This window comes from Lygodium microphyllum, chromosome 6 (assembly GCF_053477565.2).
Source record: "Lygodium microphyllum isolate KBCC chromosome 6, Lygodium_microphyllum_v1.1.10, whole genome shotgun sequence".
Lineage (NCBI taxonomy): Eukaryota > Viridiplantae > Streptophyta > Polypodiopsida > Schizaeales > Lygodiaceae > Lygodium > Lygodium microphyllum.
Window position 1 is genome coordinate 136,403,356 of NC_141140.1, and position 23,605 is coordinate 136,426,960.

At 44.3% G+C, this 23,605-nt stretch overlaps 1 protein-coding gene across 1 annotated transcript in view; it reads left to right on the plus strand.

The window, feature by feature from the left end:
* Positions 1-745: 745 nt before the first annotated feature.
* The window catches only part of LOC148035177 (uncharacterized), a 39,031-nt gene continuing 16,171 nt past the window's right edge, over positions 746-23,605 (plus strand). The window contains exons 1-3 of the mRNA XM_087680156.1: positions 746-1,313; positions 19,494-19,533; positions 19,699-19,758. Of these exons, the coding sequence (XP_087536282.1) occupies positions 946-1,313; positions 19,494-19,533; positions 19,699-19,758 (468 nt within the window). The 5' untranslated portion in view covers positions 746-945. The remainder of the gene's footprint in view (positions 1,314-19,493; positions 19,534-19,698; positions 19,759-23,605) is intronic.

Genomic DNA, 23,605 nt, shown 5'->3' on the forward strand with positions numbered 1-23,605 from the left:
GTCTAGGAAGAGCAGCTATGGAATGATTTTAGACCTAGCCATGTCCTCATACGAATAGGCACATGAGCAATCCAACTCCTAAGAATCACAGCCCAAGATTGGGAAACTTTTGGAGCCATTTTAGGCTAAACTTAATACTCCTATCAAACAACAAATTAATGTCGAGGCCACCAATGTCCCTCTCTAAAGTAGCTTGCCACCAAGGTATAAAATGCCAACTGTGTTGATTATTGAAGTGCTAGAAAAATTCATTGAAGATCTTCTCAAATCTGCTCCCATGCTGACTTGGAAAAGGGGAACATCATTGCCATGAACACAATGTAGGATTGCAACACATGCTTGGGCACCACTACTTTCCCAGTAAATGAGAGAGGCTATTTAGACCATCCAACCATTTTTTGCTTGATTTTCTACATGCAGCCATTCGACCTTTTGTTGGATGGTTAAGCCAATAGGACACCCTAGGTATAGAGATAGATATGAATCTACATGTGTCATTGCTCTTAATGTGCAAATTGGCTTATGTGCTAACTCATCAACTCCGATATAGGGATAGTTCTTAGTTGAGATATAGACGGATGAAAATAAAAACTTCAAGGTCCTGTGCAACAATGGAGATAGATTTAGACTGAGCTATACATGGATGAGAAAAAAGTCACAAAATCAAGTGCAATAATAAAAAAATCCAAGTAAAAAATAACTATAACAACAACAACAACAACAATAATAATAAGAGACATTGAAGCCATGAATCCAAAACACATGGTGGAGTAGCCTTACTGAAATCGTTCTGCAAACCAGCAAGCAGATCTTCCTTCTTGTTGGTTCCTCTTCTTCTTCGTCTTCTTCCATCGTACCGGAATCATATCAGGCGCAGTGCCACAGAGAAGCAGAGAGAGAGAGAGAAAGAGAGAGAGCGCGGCTTCCGCCTTACTCCCTCCGGCTATGGCAGCTTTCGTAGCTGCGGCTAGCTCAATGGGACGCACGATGTCGCCTCCCTCACCATCTTTATCATTATCATTATCATCACCATTATCAGCGTCATCTTCAGCATCTTCATCGTCAGCCATGCCAGAGCTCAGCTCCCTTGCTGTTCTCGAAGGGAGGCAGTTCCAGCAGCTCAACATGGGAGCCTGCAGAGGAGGATGGGGTCAGTGCGGTAACCCCGGCAGCCGCTGCCTCAAGATTGTGGCCCGCTCCGGCGGCTACCGGCCTCCTCCTGGCGCCCGGCGGCCACGCCCTAGCGGGAACCGGCAGCAACAGTCTGAGGACGATAGCTCACGGGACCGAATTCCTGTGAACGAAGAGATAACGTAGGCATTGCTTCATTTTTTTTTTCACTGTTAAGGGTGTTTTTCAACAATATTTTATGCTTCTTGTTTTTTACAGTTCTTCATGAAATTCACCATGAGATGGTTCGCCTGTGTGACCATATTCAGTGCTTCATTGTTCTCTATTAACAGTGTTTTCAACAAATTGTGCTGTCCATGATTCATTTGCTCGTTAATGCACATTGCTCTATTCCATTTGTCAGTAGTTTGGCAAATTGTGCTTCATCATGAATGATACTTCTGCCTGACCACAGACATTGCTTCATTGTCTCTTTTAAATTGTTTGTTTTGGCATATTGTGCTTGTTTTGATATTTATGGGTGTTCATAAAACTCATTGTTCGATGATTTTTGTGCTCCATTGTTTGTTTGGATTTCAAACTATATTTCTCCCCATGTAGTTCATGATGGTTGAAATCTGTTTATGGCTTCTAGCAACTCTTTGTGTTATTTGTTGCAAGCTCTAGCAAAGTCCGAAGGGACATTGCAGAAGTGTTTCCCATCAATCCTCACAATTAATTACTTGCATTCAAACGGATGTCTAATGCAAGGCTTGTTCTAATCAACCTCCTTTTCTAAGAGGTTAAATTTACTTGGCTCAAAATCTTGGCTTCTTGTGAGAGGTCAAGTTGGTAAGCTGCTTGGTTAGGAGCAGAAATCTCACAAGCAGGATCAATTTTACTTTTGGTGATCATTGGGGTAGGTTTCACATGAATCACAACTTAGGACCGCTAGGACTTTTTATCACTGACTTTCATTGATTTTGGGAATATGATATGGGAAGAAATAGAACTTTCTGTTGGTTTATGTATTTGTACATGCCATCAAATAGAGATTTTGTCTCTTATGGGAAATTTTCAGTTTGCCTTGGTTCTTCTATGGTTGATGTATTGAAATTGGTCGTTGGGAACTTGGAGGGCAGCAACCACATTTAATCAAACACTTAATTTAGCATAGTAGTCAATTCAGCAAATCGGATCCACATGCAATTGCAGCTAGAGTGCTCTTGCACTACACATGACACTTGTTGGCCCCAAAGCCTTGTGCTCCCTTTGATACTTCTTTAGATTATTGAAGAATGCTTCGAATTAGTACAAATGGTTCGATTTCCAGTGATGTTTTGTGACACAATTGGTTGAGAGTTGCTCAATGACTTTGTTACCTTCATTGTTAGATTGAAACCAACCCCATACGAAGACTTTGGCCTGCCAAACTCTAGAAATGATAGCCAACATTCAAGTGCCATCTTGGAGCATTTGCTTGGACAATTGTCTTGCATAGTCCCCTGCAATCCCACACTATTTCTCTCATAGAAGGATTTCTTATGATAGAAGTGTGAGAAAATCACTTTCTTTGTGACAAAGTTGTTGAGAAAATGCACAAGGCTTGAGATCTCCGAGGAGAAGAGAGGATTTGAGTCAATAGTGTTGTAATAACCTGTTTTGGTGATATATGGATCAATCAACAGCAACACCTGCTAATTATTGATCCATGGAGTTGCCTTGCTGATTTCCCCCTTTTTCTTCTTAAAAATGGCTGCTGTCCTGACTCCCACACGTGCTGTACTTGCATTCTCCATAGCTAGAAGAGAGCAAAACAAATAGCAAATTGATCAAGAATGCAAAGAAATTGGGCATGGCTTGCCAAGAGATGGGAGAGAGAGTTGCACATGCTAGTACATGCTTTTCCAAGTGAATTTTAATCTTTAGCGTTTGCTAAATCACATGGGGATTGCTCGGCATTAAAGCCACTTATTGGGCAAAACTTTCAATGCAACTCAATTCTAAGGTTCAGATTTTCAATTTAATGAATGTTTTAAATTGCACCTTGTCCTTTTGTACCACATAGCCAATATACTTGTGCATTGCATGGCTAGTGTCAAATCCTTCTGTCGATGCGACAGTTGTTAAGCTAATAAAGATGCATTACACATTAAACCTTAATCAGCTCAGTTAACCAGCTCCAAAACTCAAACTTTAATGCTAAAAGAGTTTTTGTGTCTTCTAAGCATACCCCCACACTTGGCTGTCTCCTCATCTATAAATAGGTGGTGTGCATAGTCACTAGCATCCCTTTGGTCATTTAGTTCCAGCCTGACCACTCAATCTACATCAAACATGGCTACCAGCTCCATTGCCGGCTGCTGCCACTCCTTTTCAGCCCCTAGCATGGTCATTCTTAGCTGTCGCTTGCCATCAAGAGTTTGCTGGTCACTTGATTTTCAGTCCGGCTGCCTGATGACTGCTTCTCTACTACTCCACAACCTACAGCCTGCTGCATTTTAATGTTTCCAGCCATCACCTGCCTGCTGTTCACCATCTTCTGCTCGGCGGACAGCTTCCTCGACTGCCCCAACACATGAGAGCAGTTGCCATCAGCCACCCTATTCATCTAGCTTTTGTGGACAGCTGCATTTTCAGACTGATCAGCCACCCTGGTGCTATACATCTCTTGGAGGTCACACACTACTTCAACACTCCCACAGGCTGCGTTTTTGCTGCTGTCCTAGTCCTCAACTTCCCTTAGCTTTGATTGGTGGTTGTAGTAGTTAGGATCCATCTTTGGTGGATACCACATTGAGACCCCTCCCTCGGGCTTCTCCTTTGAGAGCTGTTGGTTGTTAGACAACTTTGAGCTCTCCCTTTGAGCATTGTGTGTAGACTTTTATTTATATTCAACATTCATTTAGTATTGGGTGAGAACTACGATGTATGCTGAGGAAATGGAATCCTTATATCAGACATGACTGTCGCATACAATAGTGAGTCACTGGCTGCATGGGCATCGACGCTGGCTTCTCTCTCCACGAGACCTCCAGGTGGCGAATTGACCAACTGAGGAGGAGGAGCCCAAAATAAATAGGCACAAATAATGCCATAAAATATGTTAGGTTGGCCAGCAATAAATGCCAAATATGACCATAAAATGACACAATAAAAAATGCCTAAATAACCTAAATAATGTGCCCAAGCCTTTGTAGCTTAGACTCACACATGAGCTGACATATCTGCTAACACCCTCTCTCAGATCATGGGTGATTTGATACAATACAATGGTACAATGAGAATGAATCAAAAACCATACAACATAGAACCACCAAGTAGAACCATGGATACCCAAGCAGTGGGTGATTAAGTCACTACCAAGGTGCCTCTGAGAGAACGTGATGTCGATGTTGATCGTACCAGCTCTTGAAGATAGAAAAGATCATAGTAGCTCTCAATGTCTATCAACAATGCTGTTGATGTAGCACCCGTGACTATCTTGTTACCAATGCCACAGCACATAAATGCCCATGGATTCCCTCCTTTGGCCAAAACCGCCAAAGTGTCCCCTCGTGAGCTCCAGACGAAAAGCCGCCTGCTTTTTATCAAAGAACCAGCCCATCATGAACCTGGATGTCAATCCTAGCTCCAGGATTTGTATCTGCTAGACTTCGGTCAATGCGTCAGGGATGTCCTTCTTTGGATTCTATGCATATGTATAGAGATATAGATGAGGCATGGCTGCCCCATCTCACCATCCTCTCACACTCCCTCTTTGGCATTGGAGAGTCGTGAGGGATGACCTCATTACCATCACTAGAAAGCAGCTGAGGAAGGGGCCACCAAGCCCTTTCCATGATCCGAAGAAGAGGATCCCTTCTGTGCCTTGGACTTCACCTTGGTTAGAGGATCCGAGTCGGAATCTGAGGCCGGTGATGACTCGTCGGAGGAGTCTGTATCTTGCTTCGTCTTCTGCTCTTTTTTCTTATTGAAAGCTGCTAACTCTTTGCAATTCTTTCATAAATGGCACTTCTTGCCATAGTGGTAACACTGGGCTCTCGACTTCTTCGTCTTCGAACCCCTCTTTGAAGCTGCAAGAGCCTCATTTGAAACTCCATATAATGTATCATCAGTGGATGTGCACAAAGGAGCCATTTGTAGAGGATGTAGAAAAGAAGTAGAGAAAAGAAGGTATTTGGAGAGGGAACACACTTTTGTTACTTTGTGATTTTCCTCTTTTGCTTTACAATATACTGATAGAAATCATGAGGAAGGAAGAGTATAGTCCGTTGACTATGGAAAAGGTTCTTTTGAGGACCAATTCTTGTATGTTAATGGGTCAAACTTTACTACTTGGTTGAATCTAATGAGACATGTCCTTGACTCATTGAACCTATGGGATCTTGTGCAAGGGTTGGAATCCCAATCCGTTCCCACAGTTGTTCCATACAAGGTCATCCGCTCATGGAAGGCTAGGAATGCCTCCACTATTGTCGAGCTGATGCAGGGCTTATTGCTTGAGTTTCATTCTCAACTTCAGCATTTTGACTTAGCATCGGAGCGTTGGGCATACTTTACTGACCGCTATGCGGCTCGGAATAGGACTCGTTTTATAAATCTTGACCATGAGCTTCAAAATTTTAGAATCTGGGATCAAAATGACTTGAAAGTCAGGTTGGTTGAGTATCGGCGTCTTCTTACCGAATTGTGCACTACGGGGACTCCTAAGTCCTTTGATGATTAGGTCACACTGTTTCTAAACGAACTCCCAAGGAAATTCTTCAATTTTGTTGAAAGTATAGTTTCTAGCTCTTGTTGCTCATTCTCAGAAGGGGCAACAAGGGAAGGGTAAGCAAAATCAAACTTTCGCTCAAAAATAAAATCAGTCTGGGGATTCACAAGGAAACTCATAGTCACAACTCAAATCCGGTAAAAAGAATAGGTATTGTCAACATTGTCAAAAGACTGGCCATTTGATGACGAGTGTCGATCAAAGGCAAGATGCACAATACCAAAACCTAAGTCTCAGACCCTAGTTCCTCAGTCGGGCAACCCCAAGCAGGGGAGGCAAGGTGATGGCAAGGGGTAGTTTAAAGCTTAGACTCACATTGCCACTGGTCAGCCAAGAGTATTGGACTTAGCACCACATAAAATGATAAGATTCCCATGGGTAATCTTCCATGAAAGAAACAACATAACCTGCATCATCCAAAGTGCCAACAGAGATAAGGTTCTTTGTGAGAGTCGTACATGACAGACATCATGAAGAGTAAACACACTACTTGAACCAAAGTGCAAATGAATATCACAAATATAAACTATCCATAATGCCAGGTCATCACCCAAACGAACAAATCCAGTCATATTGCAATAGGAGTGAAGCCACTCTCTATGAGGAGTCACATGAAAGGAAGCTCCTAAATATATCAGTCAATACTCAATAGACGTCCGATGCGAGTCTCGTTAATATCTGTGAGTTGCCCCCTGACGAGGTTATGCAGAGGCCCTCTCGTCAAAGCCGAGCGCTTCAGCTCTTGTTTGGATTGTGGACAGTGGAGCTACCCATCACATGACTTTTATAGAGGACATCTTCCGTACATGAGCCCCTGTAGTTGGGCAGGTCCGCGTAGGAATCAACTCCTCGGTGAAGATTCAGGCTCAAGGTTGCGTCAATTTCGCCAATGACAAGGGTCTAGATTTGGCTTCATTAGACAATGTATACCATGTCTCTCAGCTTAGGGTGGACTGGTTATTTATTCAGCAGCTTTGCCGGTTGGGGCGAGCCGTTTTTTTTACAGTGACCACAGTCGAGGTCCCTGACTCTTTGATTGGTTTAGTGATTGCTTGCCGTGAGGCACAGCCTAATGGCCTATACCACATGACACTTTCTGACCGAGTTGACTGCCAAGGACTTTGTATTCCATAGCTTCTAGGCATTAGCCACATCTCAAGAGCCTACAAACAATGAGCGTCTATGGCATTTTCGCTTATGAGTTGCCACGCCATGTGCTGGTTGAGGGTCTTTCACGTTTGAAGCTAGCTCAAGATGTTTGTAAAGCATGCCAGCTTGGGAAGCAGCACCTTATCCCATTCCCTCAGCAGTCCACACATCGTGCTAAGGCGTCTCTTAGATTGATTCATGTTGATCTTTGTGGGCCGACATCCACTACCGCCTTGAACGGCACATTGAACGTCTTTTTGATAGTGGATGATCATTCCAGATACATGTGGGTGTAATTCCTCAAGCATATGTCAAATGCTTTCACATATTTTTATGCTTGGATATTGCTGGTTCATAACCAGACTGGACGTCGTGTTGGTTACATGAGGAGTGATAGCGGTGGTGTGTTTATCTCCCATGAGTTTTGTGAGTTTCTAGAGCAACATGGCATCTTCGCTAGCTCATCTCTACTAACTCTCCCTCTCAGAATGGAGTTGTAGAGCGTAGGAACTGCATAGTCATGGAAATGGCACACTCTATGCTGTTTGCAGCAGAGCTCCCTGAACGCCTTTGGGTCGAGGCTCTTAACACTTTGGTGTACATCCTCAATCGGTGCCCGACTGTAACTCTTTCTTAGAAGACATGTATGAGGCATTCTTTGGCTTTCAGCCTGTTAGTTTCCACTTTAGAGTCTTCGGGTGCTGTGCCTATACACATACATACACGCCTGATGATAAGATAGAAACTCCCCGAGCTGATCTCCTTACTTTTGTCGGATATTTCTTTGAAGTGAAAGCCTATCTTTGTTCGATCCAAGGACAAATAAGGTGATGATTCCGAGGGACGTCGTTTTTGACGAGAGGATTATTGTGCAATCCTTTGTATCGGATTCCAATCTGGTTTCTCCTTCCATATTATCGGAGATCGTGCCTATTGAGCCCGGTCTACTTTCCACTCCTGACATTCTTGCAGATTCTTCAGCTTCTAGGTTCCCTCCGCAAGGCGCGTTACCTTGTTGGTACCAACAGACTATGCGAGATTTGGGGATCCTCCCACCGGAGGGACCTAGAAGATCACAGGATGTCAAAGGCAAAAGTTGCTATAAGTTATGCCACACAGGTACTTGGTAGTATTGGGTGCCAGTTATTGGCCTAAGGCATTCATTTGGCTATAACTGTCAGTTGGTGGCACTAGGGAAGTGGTGTTTAATGGTACCTAATGCCAATCTGATTGTCAAAGATGGTGCCGAGACATTTGGGAATGGAAGTTGCCTAGCCAATTTAATTATTGGCTAGTCAGATTATTTTTCAGGGCATCGAAATAATTATCAGATTCATTTTTTGTCAGAGTGCAGCGGTGCGGAAGCGTAGGAACGGCCGCAGTGCGCTGGACTGCGTGTCTCCACCTCGACGATGTAACCTGCTGTTCACCTTGAAGTCCGCTGTAGTCTGCACTGTCTCCTGTCTGAAATCTGCGAACAGAGACGAAATCTGTGCGTGTCACCGGTCTGTAATCTGCGAGCAGAGAAGTGCGGGAGACTGTGGAAATCTTCGGCTATTTGTAGCCAGAAAAACAGGGCGCAAACAGGACAGGTCAGCTGCATTGCAGCTGACTGGGCTACAGGCAGTCGGACTGCCACGTGGCAGTCCGACTGCACAGTCCGATTGTGCAGTCGACTGCCTGCCTGCCTGGCTATGATCTCTAACACCCCCTCTCAGAGCCGGGGCAGGGCAGAAGCCTGAGGGATCTGGAATGTCTCCGAAGTAGAGCCTGGGGAAGTGCCTTTGTAAACAAATCCGCAAGATTGTCCTCCGTCTCGTAGTACTCCATAGTGATGGTCTCATCTAGAAGCTTCTCTCGGATGAAATGGTACTAGATCTCTATGTGCTTCGTGCGGGCATGAAAAACAGGGTTCCGTGCCAAGGCAATGCAACTCTCATTGTTACATTGCAGCAAAGTAGGAGGAGTCTGGGGGCACCCAAGCTCCTCCAATAATCTCCGAAGCCACACAGCCTCACATGTGATGGAAGACGCGGCCCGATACTCCGCCTCAGTAGACGAAAGGGCTATTGTGGGCTGCTTCTTGCTACTCCATGAGATAACACCTGCACCCAAGGTAAAACAGTAACATGTAGTAGACCGCCTGTGGTCCACATCACTGGCCCAATCTGAGTCGCTCCAACCGACAAGTACAAGATCGGAACCATCTGTCCCTGCAAGGTAATGAATCCCTAAATCAGACATCCCCCTCAAATACCGAAGTATCCTCTAAGCAGCCTGCCAATGCACCATCTTAGGTTCACTCATGAACCTTGCCAAGAGCCCAACAGCAAAACATAGATCAACCCTAGTGTTGAGAAGCCAAATCAAGGACCCAATCAACTAACGATAGCGGGAAGCATCCGCCAAAGAAGAAGCTGAATGGGAAGTGGCCTTCCAGTTCGGACCCATAGGAGTAGAAAGGGCCCGACAATCCTCCATCTCAAAAGACACCAAGAGCTCCTGTACATATCTCTGTTGAGAGATGAAGATCCCCCTCTGAGACTGATAAATCTCATGGCCCAAAAAGAAATGGAGTAGACCCAAGTCCGTCATCTCGAACGTTCGATGTAAAGCTGACTTCGTCTCTTGGACCTGTTGTGCATCATCACCTGTGACAATCAAATCATCAACATATAAGACAAAAAGCACACAACCCTCGTCGGAAGTGTGAACATAAAGCTGCGGATCGGCCTTGGAACACCGATATCCCAACTGAGATTGGAGGAACGAATCAATCTTCTCGTTCCATGCACGCGGAGTCTGCTTGAGGCTATACAAGGCCTTCTTGAATCTGTAGACTTTCCCATCTGAAGATCCAAAGCCAGGAGGCTGCTCAACATAGATCTCCTCCTTCAAATCACCATTGAGGAAGGCCGACTTCATATCCAACTGGTAAACAGGCCATCTTCTATGGCCAACCAAAGCAAGAATAGCTCTTATGGTCGCCATACGAGCTGTGGGGGCAAAAGTATCATGACAGTCAATCCCTGGGCGCTGTGCAAAACCTTTAGCAACAAGGCGAGCCTTGTGCTTATCCAAAGAACCGTCGCTAAGGTATTTGGTCTTGAAGACCCACTTGACGCCAATCACCTCTTATTCGGGGGGTGGGGCACGAGTGACCAAGTGTCATTTCTCTCAATAGCCTCCAACTCGGCTTCCATAGCTTTCTTCCATGGTGCGGACTGTAAAGCCTCCTTCACGGAGGTGGGCTCTCGATCTTGCATAATACAGGTCATCAAACAATAGTTAGAGGAAACAAGCTCCGTAGAATGTGCCTGGTGCCGTCGTGACCGCCGCTGACCATCCTGCGGTCCCCACTCCTCAGGAACCCCCTCGATCCCTGAATCACGGAGTGTGTCACGGGCCTAGCGAGGAGGAGGCCGAACCTCCCCTCGTCTCTCGCCATCAGCAGAGGACTCTGGAATATCCACCGGTGGTAACTCCTCTGAGGTGACCGGTGGTGCAGTAGACTCTGTGTCAGAAACAAAATCATAATCAAAAGGCACGGGCTCCAGTGGAACTGTAGAAGGAGCCCAACTCTCCCCTGGATCTCCAAGAACGGGATGCTCCTCACCCGTTGAGATAGCCGGAACCTCCACAAACCGCACATCGCGGCTAGTGTACACATCCCGCTTGACGGGATCATACAATCGATAGCCTTGGGACTGGGAGCTGTAGCCAACAAATACCTGTCTTCGGGAAGCAGCTTTAAATTTATCATGGTGAGCCTTGGGAATGTGAACATAGGCATCACACCCAAAGACTCGGAAGTAAGAAACATCTGGCTTTGTCCCAAAATAAGCCTCAAACGGGGTCATCCCTTCCACGGCCGAAGTAGGGGATCGATTAAGGATGTGGACGGTAGTAGCCACAACCTCGGCCCACAGAACCTGAGGGGTCTGTCGGTGCTCCATCGTGGTGTGCGCCATCTCGATCACACTGCGGTTCTTCCGTTCAAGAATGCCATTTTCTTGAGGAGTGTTGGTATTGGCAAACTCCTGGTGAATTCCTTTATCTGTACAAAACCGAGCAAAATCATTAGAAACAAATTCACCGCCCTTGTCGGAGCGCAAGGTCTTCAACTTCCGGCCCGATCGGTTCTCCTCAAAGAGAAGCCAATCCTTGAAGTGTGAGAAAGCTTCTGACTTTAATGCCAAAAAGTAGGCCCATGTCATCCAGCTGTAGTCATCCACGATCAGCATGAAGTACGAGCTCCCACGTAAGGACTCAGTCCTCATAGGGCCACATAGATCCGTAGATACAAGCTCCATCGGTGAAGTAGACCGCCGCGAAGTTGTGTGGGGAATGGCATCCCTATGCTGCTTCCCCCGAATGCAGGAGACACATGGCTGCTGGCTCACCACTATATCCGGCAACCCTCGAACAAGCTGTCCACGTGACGCCCTTCGAAGATAATCATAGTTCACGTGATCAAACCGAGTATGCCATAGTTCTGATTGTGACTAAGAGGTAAGAAGAAGAGTAGAGAGGGCGGTGGAAGACTTCAGTTTATAAATGCCGTTCTCCTCATATCTAGATGAGAGAACCTTCCTCGATCCACGATCAAGGACTCGCACCGTAGTACTGTCAAACTCCACCAAAAGGCCAAGGGAGCAAATCTTATGAACTGAAATGAGATGGTACCCTAAGCCTAGTACATGCAAAACCTCTGAGGTATGGGTACCACCTCGTCCATCGGGAATAAGCTGCATCGTACCCCGACCTGCAATAGATTCTGAAGAGCTGTCTCCAATGAGAATCTGCCCATGCGAGGGTCGCAATTGGGCAACACCATCTGATGAAGGAGTCATGTGCCGTGAGACACCACTATCAACGATCCACTCTCGAGCCTGGGGAGCCGTCATCGCAGCATCAGAAGCATTGGGTGAAGCGTCCTCAATGACAGCTAGATGAAGAAATGCAGCTGATGAGGGTGCAGCCACCGCTCCAGAATCCTTGGTGTCCTTCTTGTTGGTGTCATTCTTGTCTTTGTCAGGGCAATCCTTCTTCCAATGGCCAGTCTTTCCACAAATATGGCATGTGGAGTCTTTGTCCTTGTCCTTCTCCTTGTCCTTCTTGGACTTGTTATCCCCCTTCTTCTTCTTTTGGTCCTTCCCCTTCTTCTGAGAGGCTTGACCTGTCAGCGTCTCCGACTTGGAAGCATTCTGTCCCTTTAACTGTTCCTCTTGGTCCAAGACCATAGGAACCAACTCTTCCCACCGAAGAGTAGACTCGCGCCCCGAAGCAATAAGGGCAGAGTAAAATGTACCGAATCGTGGCGGCAACTGGGACAAAAGTGTGATCGCCATGTCTTCGGAGGAAATCGGCTTCCCCGCATTCTGAACCTGCATCTGAAGCTGCCTTAGCTTGTTAATGTGTTTCCGCAGCGAAGAAGACTTATTTACAGACAAGGTCCGTATCTGTATCTCCAAAGAAACCCGCTTCATAAGGGTCATCCGATTGTACATCTGATCAAGCTCCAGCCATATCTCCCGAGCCACCGTCAAGTGCTCGATGTGAGCGATCACGGCTGTAGTACATGATAGAAAGAGAAAGGAACAAATCCTGGCATTCAGTTTGTCCCAATGAGACTGAGCCTTGGCCAACTCCGCACGAGCATCGGAAGAGAGTTTGGACTCATCTCTTACCGAGGGCCGGTCGATCTCTTCTTGTACCAGCTCCGCCAAATCATAGGACTCAAGGATGGCCAACATCATGACGCGCCAAATGCGGTAGTTGTCGCCGTCGAGCTTCTGATCTGCAGGAAGAGCCGGTAAGACAGGCACCTTCCGGTCCATAATCGACTGGAACTCCAAGTCAATCTCTGTAGACATCTTCACCTGTAATGCCTTCACAAACGCAAAAGCAGCCCCCTCTGACCGGGAAAACTCAGCTTGCTAAGGCTCTTCCGCGTCCTGAACCTTCTTCACCCGCCGGAGGCGATGAAAAATCAAAACCTGCACTTGTAGGCTGAAAACTCAAACTTTCTCCGCGTCAAACAGCAGTAAACAGCAGCAAATCCACCACCTGGACTCCTTTCCTGCGCGCCCACACTCGCTTCAGCCTTGTTCCAAGGCGCAGCCCTCCTGTCTGCCCTTAAACGCAAAAAACACAAATTTGTGTCTTGATGGAAACTCCTCTTCAAGTTGATTCTGCGCTCAGTCAGCCCTCGAACACTGCTCTGATACCATGTCAGAGTGCAGCGGTGCGGAAGCGTAGGAACGGGCGCAGTGCGCTGGACTGCGTGTCTCCACCTCGACGATGCAACCTGCTGTTCACCTCGAAGTCCGCTGCAGTCTGCACTGTCTCCTGTCTGAAATCTGCGAACAGAGACGGAATCTGCGCGTGTCACCGGTTTGTAATCTGCGAGCAGAGAAGTGCGGGAGACTGTGGAAATCTTCGGCTATTTATAGCCAAAAAAATAGGGCGCAAAGAGGACAGGTCGGCTGCATTAAATGGAGCCGACTTGGCTGCAGGCAGTCGGACTGCCACGTGGCAGTCCGACTGCCTGCCTGCCTGGCTATGATCTCTAACATTTTCAGTATTTAAAGACAGAAAATTAATATTTAATTATGGATAATGCTAGAAAAACCATTTGGGGAGGCTGCCACTTGTAAAAAATGCCCAGCCTGAAGGAGAGAGGAAAGAGACGTTGCTGGTTTGATTTGCAGCCATTGGAGGACCTTCTGAGGTAGGTAGGGGCAGGAGAAGACCAATTAACAGCAGGTGACAGCATCTACAGGCTGCTGAGACAGGGCAGCAACAATAAATGAGCGATTTTCTTCAGTTCTTTGCATCTACAAGTTGTTGAGACAGTGCCATAGCACTAAATGACAGATTTTCTTCAGTTCAAGAAGAAAGTCTGAAATTTCTCTCTTCTCATCATTCTCTCTTATCTCCTAGCCTTTCTACAGCCTTGATCTTAAGATTACAACATTGAGATCACTAGAGGCTAAGAAATTTCAGATTTCTCTATTGTAAACCCTAATCTGTAGCAGCAGAAATTAGGGTTTAGCAACAACCTTGGGAAGTGTGCCAGAAATTGTAAGCTCCAAGACTTGGATTCAACAAGGCTGAAGCTGTTTTTTGCCTATTCAAGTGGAGGGACCAGCAAATAATTGAATTTGGGGCATTTTTCATTTTCATCAAAGCGGGTGAAGGCCAATTGATTGCCCGAATCAAGGGGCAAATCAAGTTGAAGACTTGCTGGTCATTTTGAATAGCAAGGGGAGTTGGAATTCCGAAACGGATTGGGAGAATCTCATTGTACATCAACTTCTTCTTCAATGAAGTTAAATAAATACCGAAAGGGGCGCCAGTTTTGGGGTCAACAGGGTGTCCAATGTCTAAGATTATATGGTAAAGCGTGCATTTCGGTTTCGTGAATTTTTAATTACTGTAAATAGTGCTTAATCAGGTTATTTACTACCCTATCGAGGAGGAAAGTTGGTTATAGAGGGTATGCAGAGAATAAAAAAAGATAGGTGGAAGTAAAGGGAGACTGCCCTAGGAGACTATCATGTGTGCTATTGCGAATATGGATGAACACTCTTTGACCAAAAATGGATGAATGTGCACAGATGCATGTTTAGAAGAACAAAAGGCCATAAGTATTCAACAAGAAGAGGCTTTTGTACAAAGTATTTGACAAATGAAGAATGTAATCAAGCTCTCTATGTGTGACAGTACATTTGTTATCTTCAAAAATGACTTGAAAGCCTTGCTTATTAAAGGTTGAAATTGAGAGAAGGTTCTTAGCAATGCCAAGCACAAATAATACATCCATAAGCTGAAAATTAGTTCCATTTGCATCAATGATCACAACTATATCAATGCCACAAACATCATAACTAGAGCTGTTTGCACAAGAGACTCTCTTCGCAACAAGGGTTGATTGCATGAATGTGAACAAACACTTTCGAGAAGTGATGTGCTTGGATGCCCGGCTGTCAAAAGTATCGTGTATCGTGCATTTCAGTAGTATTAGATGCTAAATCAGTTGTAGATAGAAGTATCATAACTACAAGTGAGAAATGCATAATCCTCAACAAAGTTGGTTGAAGCATCACCATGCAAAGATCGAGTGGTTGATTTTTCTTGGACAGCTAAGCCGGAGTTCTTTTTCTCCTTTGCTAACCTCTTTCTACATTCATCTATGTAGTGGTCGGGCTTCTTGCAGTAGTGGCATGTACGCTTCTTCTTTCCCTTGTTTGTATCTTGAGTAGCCTTGTTAGATGGCTGTCCAACATCAGCCTTGGGCTGATTTTTCCCTTGTTGCTTGCTTTTATCTTTATACCTAGAAAGCATAGCAGCATCACCTGATCTCAAAGACACATTCTTCTGAGTATGTTCCTGTTACAACAAGAGGTTGGTTAACTCCACGAATGTGGGGGGAGTGTTGTGCCCCCTCAAAGACAAATTCAACAAGTATGGAAACTGAGATAAAACTTTGGAAGAGAGTTGAGTGTGATGTTGACCATCTCTTCATCAGATATCACCTCATCAATATTCAGCAATTGCTCTCTTAAATGTTGTATGTATGTAAGGTGATTTGTCATGCCATCACCCTCATCTATGTGTGCATTTGATAACTCTCTTCTCAAAAAAGAGATGCTGGCCTCATCCCTAGCTGCAAACATGTGCTTAAGAACATCCCGTGTTTCCTTCAAGGACTTGCAAGACTGAATATGAGGTATTATTGCTCTTTTGACGGATTCAGCAATTAAACACAAGGCTTGTGCATCTTTGGAGTCCCATCTCCTTTGTTTGGTTGTGGGAGGAATGGGGGCAGCAGTAGGGGCAGCTGGCTGTCCTCTAGCACCTCTTTGAGGCGTTTGAGGAGCAACCCCCCCGGTCTAGCTAAATCACCGGTCACATAATCTCAAAGATCTTTAGCAACCAATACATTGCACACCATGAAACTCTACAAGGAGTAATTGATGCCATCCAATTTGTTCTCTTGAGTAAGGATGCCCAAAATGTTGGTGTGGTCATGGTGACCCATTTGTGCCATTACTGCCCTAAAATGCACAGAATCTGCAAACAAGCACTTCCAAGCTGAAGTGTGAACTGTACTCCCGTGAGTACAGAAATCCCAATATGTGATGGAGAATGCTATCTCAAAACTGTCCCAAAAATTTTAGAGCAAATTTTGCTTGAAATGCCTTGCAAAGTGTGCCAAATCTGCACAAAACAGCAATGCGTTGCTCTACCTTAGAATGTGTGCCCAAAAATTATATTTCAGCAATTTAATGTTGTAGATTTCCAAATTTCTGTGCACGAACTATACCAATCAGCAAATAAAAGTTGTATTTGCACATGTTTTCTACCTTGGGATGTGTGAAATGCAAAAGCCCCAAATTTTCTCGAATAAATTGTGAGAGATCGAAGAAAATTTGTACTTACAACCTTAAAATTTGATGAATTGTTGCCTCGGGATGTAGATTGACAACAACCAACAACTTCATTGTACCTTGGCGATGTGTGCCGAACCTAGAAATTACAAAAACTTCAAATTTATTGGGAAAATGTTAATGAAATCGCACAATGTTGGCAATTTTGATAATGCTGCATGCAAAGGACCTCAAATCGGGCAAAGTGAAACCAGCGGTGGTAACAACCTGATTTAACAGTAATTACAACAAGTAAACAATTCACATAAACCTAAATGCACACTTTATTACTTAAATCTTGGACAATGGACAGCTTGGTGGTCCTAAAACTAGCAACCCTTGTGATATTTCTTTAACTTTTATTGCAAATAGATGGTGTACAAGTAAGATTCTTTGATCTCCGCTAATTCAAGTGCCTCTTGTTTTGAGCAGCCTTCATACAATATGCCCCCTTTTGCTTAGGGATTGGTCTTCACTGTGCTCCTTCAAATTCAGCCTGAAATTTGATATTGGCTCGTGGGCCATTGCCCTACTCAAACAGCCATGGAAGTTATCACCTATAGCTTAGGACCACCAAAAAGGTTGTTGCTCCCTTTTGTATGCTATCACTGTACCAGAAGAACCTTGGGCTATTGTCACTTGCACTTGGAGGACTCCAAACTACTGTCACCTGCTATGGTCCTTGGTGGTTGTGAATCACATCAACATCATCTTCTTACTCTCTAATAGCCTCCTCTCTCACAATGGCTAGAATAGACTTCCACTAGCCCCCAAAAATGCTTTTTCTACTTGCATGGGCAAGTTTTGCCAAGTGGTAGCCTTCTAATCTTATTTTTTAGTATTATCCAACTTATAAAATTAATTTTTAAAATTTTAATTAAAAAATTAATTCAATAATTATTCTAGTGCTTATAACAAAAGTTCCACCAGCCAATAATTAAATTGGCTAGGCCAAATTGTCTTCCATGTATTCTCGAGTAGTTATTAGCCTTTAGATTGGCATTAATTAATTAATTAATGCCTAGTCTCTTATATCACCCCCATTGACATTAGTGCTGATAAATTGGTCTAGGCTAAAATTTGACACCAAGTACCACCTAGTACCTATCAAACATAACTTATTACAACTTTTGCCTTTGGTATCAACTGATATTTTGGGGTCTTGGGTTTCACACTGTGAAATAATTAACTAACACTTAACATGTGCAAGTTACATAAGCACATTTGATTAACTTTTGATCAAATGCTAAGCAAAGTAATAAAATTTCAGATCCTCGTGACACAAAAGCCCCAAACTTTTGAGTTCTTGTGAAACAAAAGCAGCACTAGATGCAATAGAGTTGGCTGCGCAGGACATAAGAGGGCAAGGTGCATAGGGTGGAACATAGGGCAGAGTGCACATAGGGTGGAGCAGGGGTAGGGTGTAGCAGGCAGCGCAGTAGGCGGGGCACCTCAGATGGTGCAGGGAGTGCTGTAGGTGGAGTAGAGCATGCAGCAGGCAGGAAACATGGCAGAGTGCAGAGGCAACATTGATGCAGCTAGCAGTAGGGCAGGGTGGCGTAGAGCATAGGCAACATTGGAGGTGGTGTAGGCTTGATGGGCAGCAGGGCGTAGGTCACAGAGCTTCTCCCTCTCCTCTTTCTTGGTGGTGCTCTTTCTCCTATCGGTGCAGCCAGGTGGTAACTATGTTGCTTGAGGCCGTGACCGGATCTTGTGTGGGCGGAGGCTTTGATAACAAACGTTGGAATTGGCTATGGAGGAGAGAATTGAGCGACAGTAGACAGTGATAGTGAGAGGAGAAGAAGAGAGTGTTTTAGCTCTTGTTGTTATGATTGAATGAGAGTACTGAATGAAAGTACAACTAAGGTCTAAGGTTGACCTAACCAACCTTCCACACATTAAATAGAGTTAAATTAACTAGGGTTAAATTAACTAGCTCCAGAGTCTAGTATCATGACATTAAAGTCCTAAGACACAAGGTGTCCACACCACGCGTTAACACTTAAAAAAGTGTCCTTATGCAAAATGAATTACATTGGGCACTGCCAAGAATTGGCAAATTCTAACATGTACTGCTTGGTGTGACAGTTTTTCTCTAATGCAAAAGCAGCTGGTAACAAAAATGCAGCCACCAGGATGAGTTGAATGTGCTGGTGACAGCCCTAGATGGGGAGCACATGTATGGTTGCAGATTAATGATTGAAAGAACAGTCTATTGATGGGTGCAGCAGAGGTAGCAATGATCTTTAGCCTGATTGGACAGATAGGCAGCCTCTTGACAAGGATGACCAGCAGTAGGGCATCATCTACAGGAGCAAAATGCACCAGCCTGAGTGGTTCCATATTAGGGTGGCAGCTGTGGACTGTAGGCAGCAGCAGCCAGCAGCAAGGGCGGAACTGCCAACAGATGGGTGGCATCATCTGAGGCTGGGCAGAAACAGCAACTGGGAAGGAGAATGATGAAGATGAAGGTGATGGAGTACACAGTGAATGTGGGAATGCAAGGTGAGGATGGCTGCCCACAATAGGTCCTTATATAGGGGATTTTTTGGGCATTTGTCCTATTGCCAGAAATAAAATGCATTTTCAAAACTTCTTGGGGCTGTTTTTGTGGAGTTAAGTTGGGGCTGTTTTTGTGGAGTTAAGTCAGGTCAAAATGTATAATGATTTAGTATTAATTAAGATCTTTCATTTGGCGAGCTCAACAATAGATCTATTGTAGCTTGTGCTCAGTATGAAGGTGGTATTGGAATGACGAGCAGCTCATATGTGTGGTGTGTTGAGAGTAATAACTTTTTTCTTTTTGTCCATTTTGGTTCTGAATAGCATGTAGGTGCAGTACTTCAGTCTCTTGAATTCGTCAACCGATCAATCCAAGTCTTGCTAGCTGCATGTGGTTGTTTTACTGATAATCATTTACTAGATTCAATTTCTAAGAAAATATAGCCCATTGATATGTGCCAAAAGCATCTTTGATATGCTCTCTCTTTGTGAGGCTGATTTTGTGTATCTTTAACAAACAGGGCAAGCACAGTAATGCTTATTGGAGAAGATGGAAAGTTGGTAGGCACCTGATAACATACTTTTCCAGTTTTCTAATGAAAGCATGTTAGAACTCCATTTATAGATTTTTCTCACTTTGTATGCAAATACTGATTCTCATTAACTACTATTGTTCTATTTATTTCCATGTGAATGGGAAAGCTGAACTTTTGAATGTATTTGCAGATGGGGACATTTTCAAGATATGAAGCACTTGAGAAAGCAAGGGCTGAAGAGCTTGATTTGGTGTGAGCTCCTTCTTCCGTCTTATTATTCAGCCTTACCACTTTGCTTCACATTGTCATTTGTGATTTCTACATCTTCCTAACTATCAAACCACACTCTATCTTGTGGTTTTATGATTTGGATGAGTTTTTACCACAGTTATGTAAAATTGCACAGGGGTTATAATCTCATTCATACACCATTTACAGTCTAATTATAGGTGGATGTGATTTTTTGGGATTATGTATCAACTGATAGGTCAAGATCGTGAGTATTTAGAGGTTATGTACAATGCCATTCAGGGAACCACCTTAGGGTATTTTGGCCCCCTAGTTGTCTCTAGTTTTGGCCTCCACATTTATCTTCCAACTAGCTGGTTGACCTGGTTGCACAATTTACAGGTTGGCCGATTTGCTGGTTGGACCAGGTCTGAATGTTGCCCTTTATCAGTCCTCCCCACTGTGTAATGCACTGAACTTCTTAGATTTGTCTTCATTTTGGGCGTCTTTTCATCTCTCTCTGCTGTCCACACACTCTCTTTTCCATCACAATATCAGAGCACAAAGTCTATCCTGCCATTGAATCTTACTCAGAAGGTGGATAATTGCTGTTTGTGGGAGCATTGCATTCTAGATTTGTGTTTCTCAGTGCTAGCCTTTTGTCATTGGACTCCGTCAATTTGAGCAACACCATCAGCCTGGCTAATTTGTTCTATGAGTGCACGACGGAAAAGAAACACAAGCACAGAGAGAAATAGAGAGATAGAGAGAACCGATACAAAGGGGATGCACTGATCAGTCCCTGCATGCAGCCCACAGCGTTAGTGAGGGCACCAAATCTGGCTGATGATGATTGTAGCACCAAGCATGGAGTATCGGAGTGTCAGAGTGTGCACCTGCCAATGAAGAAAAGAAGCCCAGAGAGAGTGACTACCAACTGGGGAGGACTGGCTATATATAGCCATAAATGCCCAAAACTGGCTGACCCGCCCTTGAGAGTGCCACAAATGCTGGTTGTACTGCAGAAAATGCTAAAACAATATTTGGTGGCCACAAAAAAATCTCGAATGGCAAGGATAATGTCCAATTGGTGGAGGCAAACTGGGAAAAGCAGAAACTGACCTAGAAATGCACTCAGGATGCTGACAATTGAGGAAAATGCTCTCAAAATTGCCAAAGCTCCTATGTCTCCATCAAACTTTGACAGGAGCTCACAACCAGGAGATGACATGACTAAAATAGGTAGGTAACATCCCTTGACAAATCCTGGGAGTGATTGAAGACCCAACAACTTCATGTGATGAAGCATAGATGCTTGGGGTAAAGGCTTTGTGAAGAAATTCTTTGCTTTGTCCATTGTGAGACAATAGGCCACCACTAACTTGGAATCCACGATCTGCTCTCGAATATAGTGATATTGAATCTCAATGTGCTTTGTACACAGGGTTCTTTGCTAGAGCTAGAGCACTCTAGTTGTCCACAGTTAGCTCGATAGGTCTTGGCTGGAGAAAGCCAATCTCCACTAACATGTGGCGAAGCCAAACCGCCTCCATAGCTATAGAATATAATGCATGATGCTTTGCCTTTGTAGAAGAAAGGTCCACAACAGGCTGTTTCTTACTGCTCCATGAGATATCTCCCGACCAAAGGGAGAAGGCATAACTTACAGTGGACCGTCTCGAATCCACATTACCTATCCAACTGGAGTCACTCCAACTAGAAAGAGTAACCTGCTTTCCATACATGATCGTGTAGGGTCGAGTCCCTTGTAAATAACGAAGAATGCGTAAAGTTGCTCTCCAATGCTCCTGAATGGGAGTCTTCATGAGGCCAAAGAAATATTCGGCCAAGTGTGAATAAGCTGGACAAGGGAGCCAACAAGACACTTGTAATAGGTGGCATTTGTAAGGGGATATCTTGTTGCTAAAAGCTCAAAATCTAGGTCCATGGCGCATGAGATAGGTTGACACTTGACCATACCAAACTCCAAAAGAAGCTTGGAGATGTACTTGTGCTTAGGAAATAAAAATGCCCTCTGTCGTCTGATAGATCTCCAATACATGGAAAAGGTGTAGGATCCAATTATCTGTCATGTCAAACTCATCTCAAAATCTTTCGAGTCCAATCAACCTCTTGAGCATAGCTCCTTGCGATGATAAGATTATCCACATACAATATTATCAAAACACACTTGTCACCCTCAATCTTGTAGTATAGGTTGGGGTCATGAGTTAATTGATGGAAGCCACTCTATAAAAAGAAGGGATCAATCCTTCCACTCTATAAAAAGAAGGGATCAATCCTTTGGTATCAAGCTCTAGGAGCCTGCTTCAGGCCATAGAGGACCTTCCATGATCTATAGACATGGTTCTCCTTTCCTTGCACAAGAAAACTGGGAGGCTATGAAACATAAATGTTCTCCTCAAGGATGGCATTCAAGAAGGAATACTTGGCGTCCATTTGATAAACAGGCGAGTGGTGGTGGGCTGTAAAAGTCAAGATAGCTCGAATAGTAGACATTCAAGCTTAGGTGCAAAAGTTTCAAAATAGTCCAATCTTGCCCTCTAAGCAAAGCCCTTGGCAACAAGCCGAGCTTTGTGCTTGTCCAAGGAACCATTTGCAATGTACTTGGTCTTGTAGACTGACTTTATACTTATCACCTTCTGCTTCCATGGATGCAGAGCCGACTCCCTAGTTTGACTTCATTTGATAGAATCGAGGTTCTCTTCCATAGCCTAATGCCAAATTTCTTGTGCAAGAGCCTCCTCAATTATAGTTGGCTCTTTGCCATGAAGAATTTGCGACATCAGAGCATAGTTCATACATAGTGAACCATCTTGTTGAGCTTGTAAGTGAGCTGATCTTTGTGGACCTATAGAAGGAGAAGAAAAGTGAGAAACACTTGAATCCTCATTTGAAGAAGGCTTTTCCTCTGATGGTGGCTGAGTATCCCTAGAAGACTCCTGAGGGGAGGCTGAAGGGTTGGCTGAAGGGTTGGAAGTACTTGGCGAAGAAGTAGTAGTCGTATTTGTCAAAGGTAGTAGGGAAGCTGGTGTAGGAGGCAAAGGAGGAGGAGGGGAAAGAGTCAAATACGAAGAAAGGGTGCTAAGAGGCAAGTGGGAAGGTAGGAGAGGAACTGAGGATGGGGGAGGATCGAAGAATCACCTGTAGTAGAACCATCAATAGGATCCTTGAAGGTTGCAACCTCATTAAAGAGCACACCTATGCTCATCTCAATCTTCTGTGTCATTGATCGTAGAGCAGATAGTCTATACCCCACGAAGATGAGCTTGCTTGACTTTGAGCCAAGCTTCATTTTCCTCTTCTTCTTATCCACATAGACAAATGCATCACATCCAAATATGTGAAAGTGAGATACAAAAGGGTTCTTACCAAAGAAAGCCTTGTATGGAGTCGAGTGGTTGTGTATGTAAACTATAGTAGCCACTACCTCACCTCAAAGGGAATGAGGAAGATCCCTATGCTCCAATATCGATCAGGCCATCTCTAGTATGGTTCGATTTGCATGCTTCACCACACCATTCTTTGGTGGTGTGTTTGGATAAGAATACTCCACCTGAATACCGTGATCCTTGCAAAATTGAGAAAAGAGGTTAGAATTAAACTCTCCACCATGATTTGCTCATATGCCACAGACTTTTAAAGTAGCTTTCTTCTCCACAAACACCTTCCATTCCTAGAATTGGGAGTATGCCTCACTCTCGTACTTTGGAAAATAAGGCCACACATAATGATTGAAGTTGTCTACAATCAGCATCAAATACTTGGCCTTCCCAAGGGAGGCCGTGCCCATAGGTGGCAAAGGTCGGTATGTATCAATCAAGCAGTGTAGAAGCTTGCCTAATGGC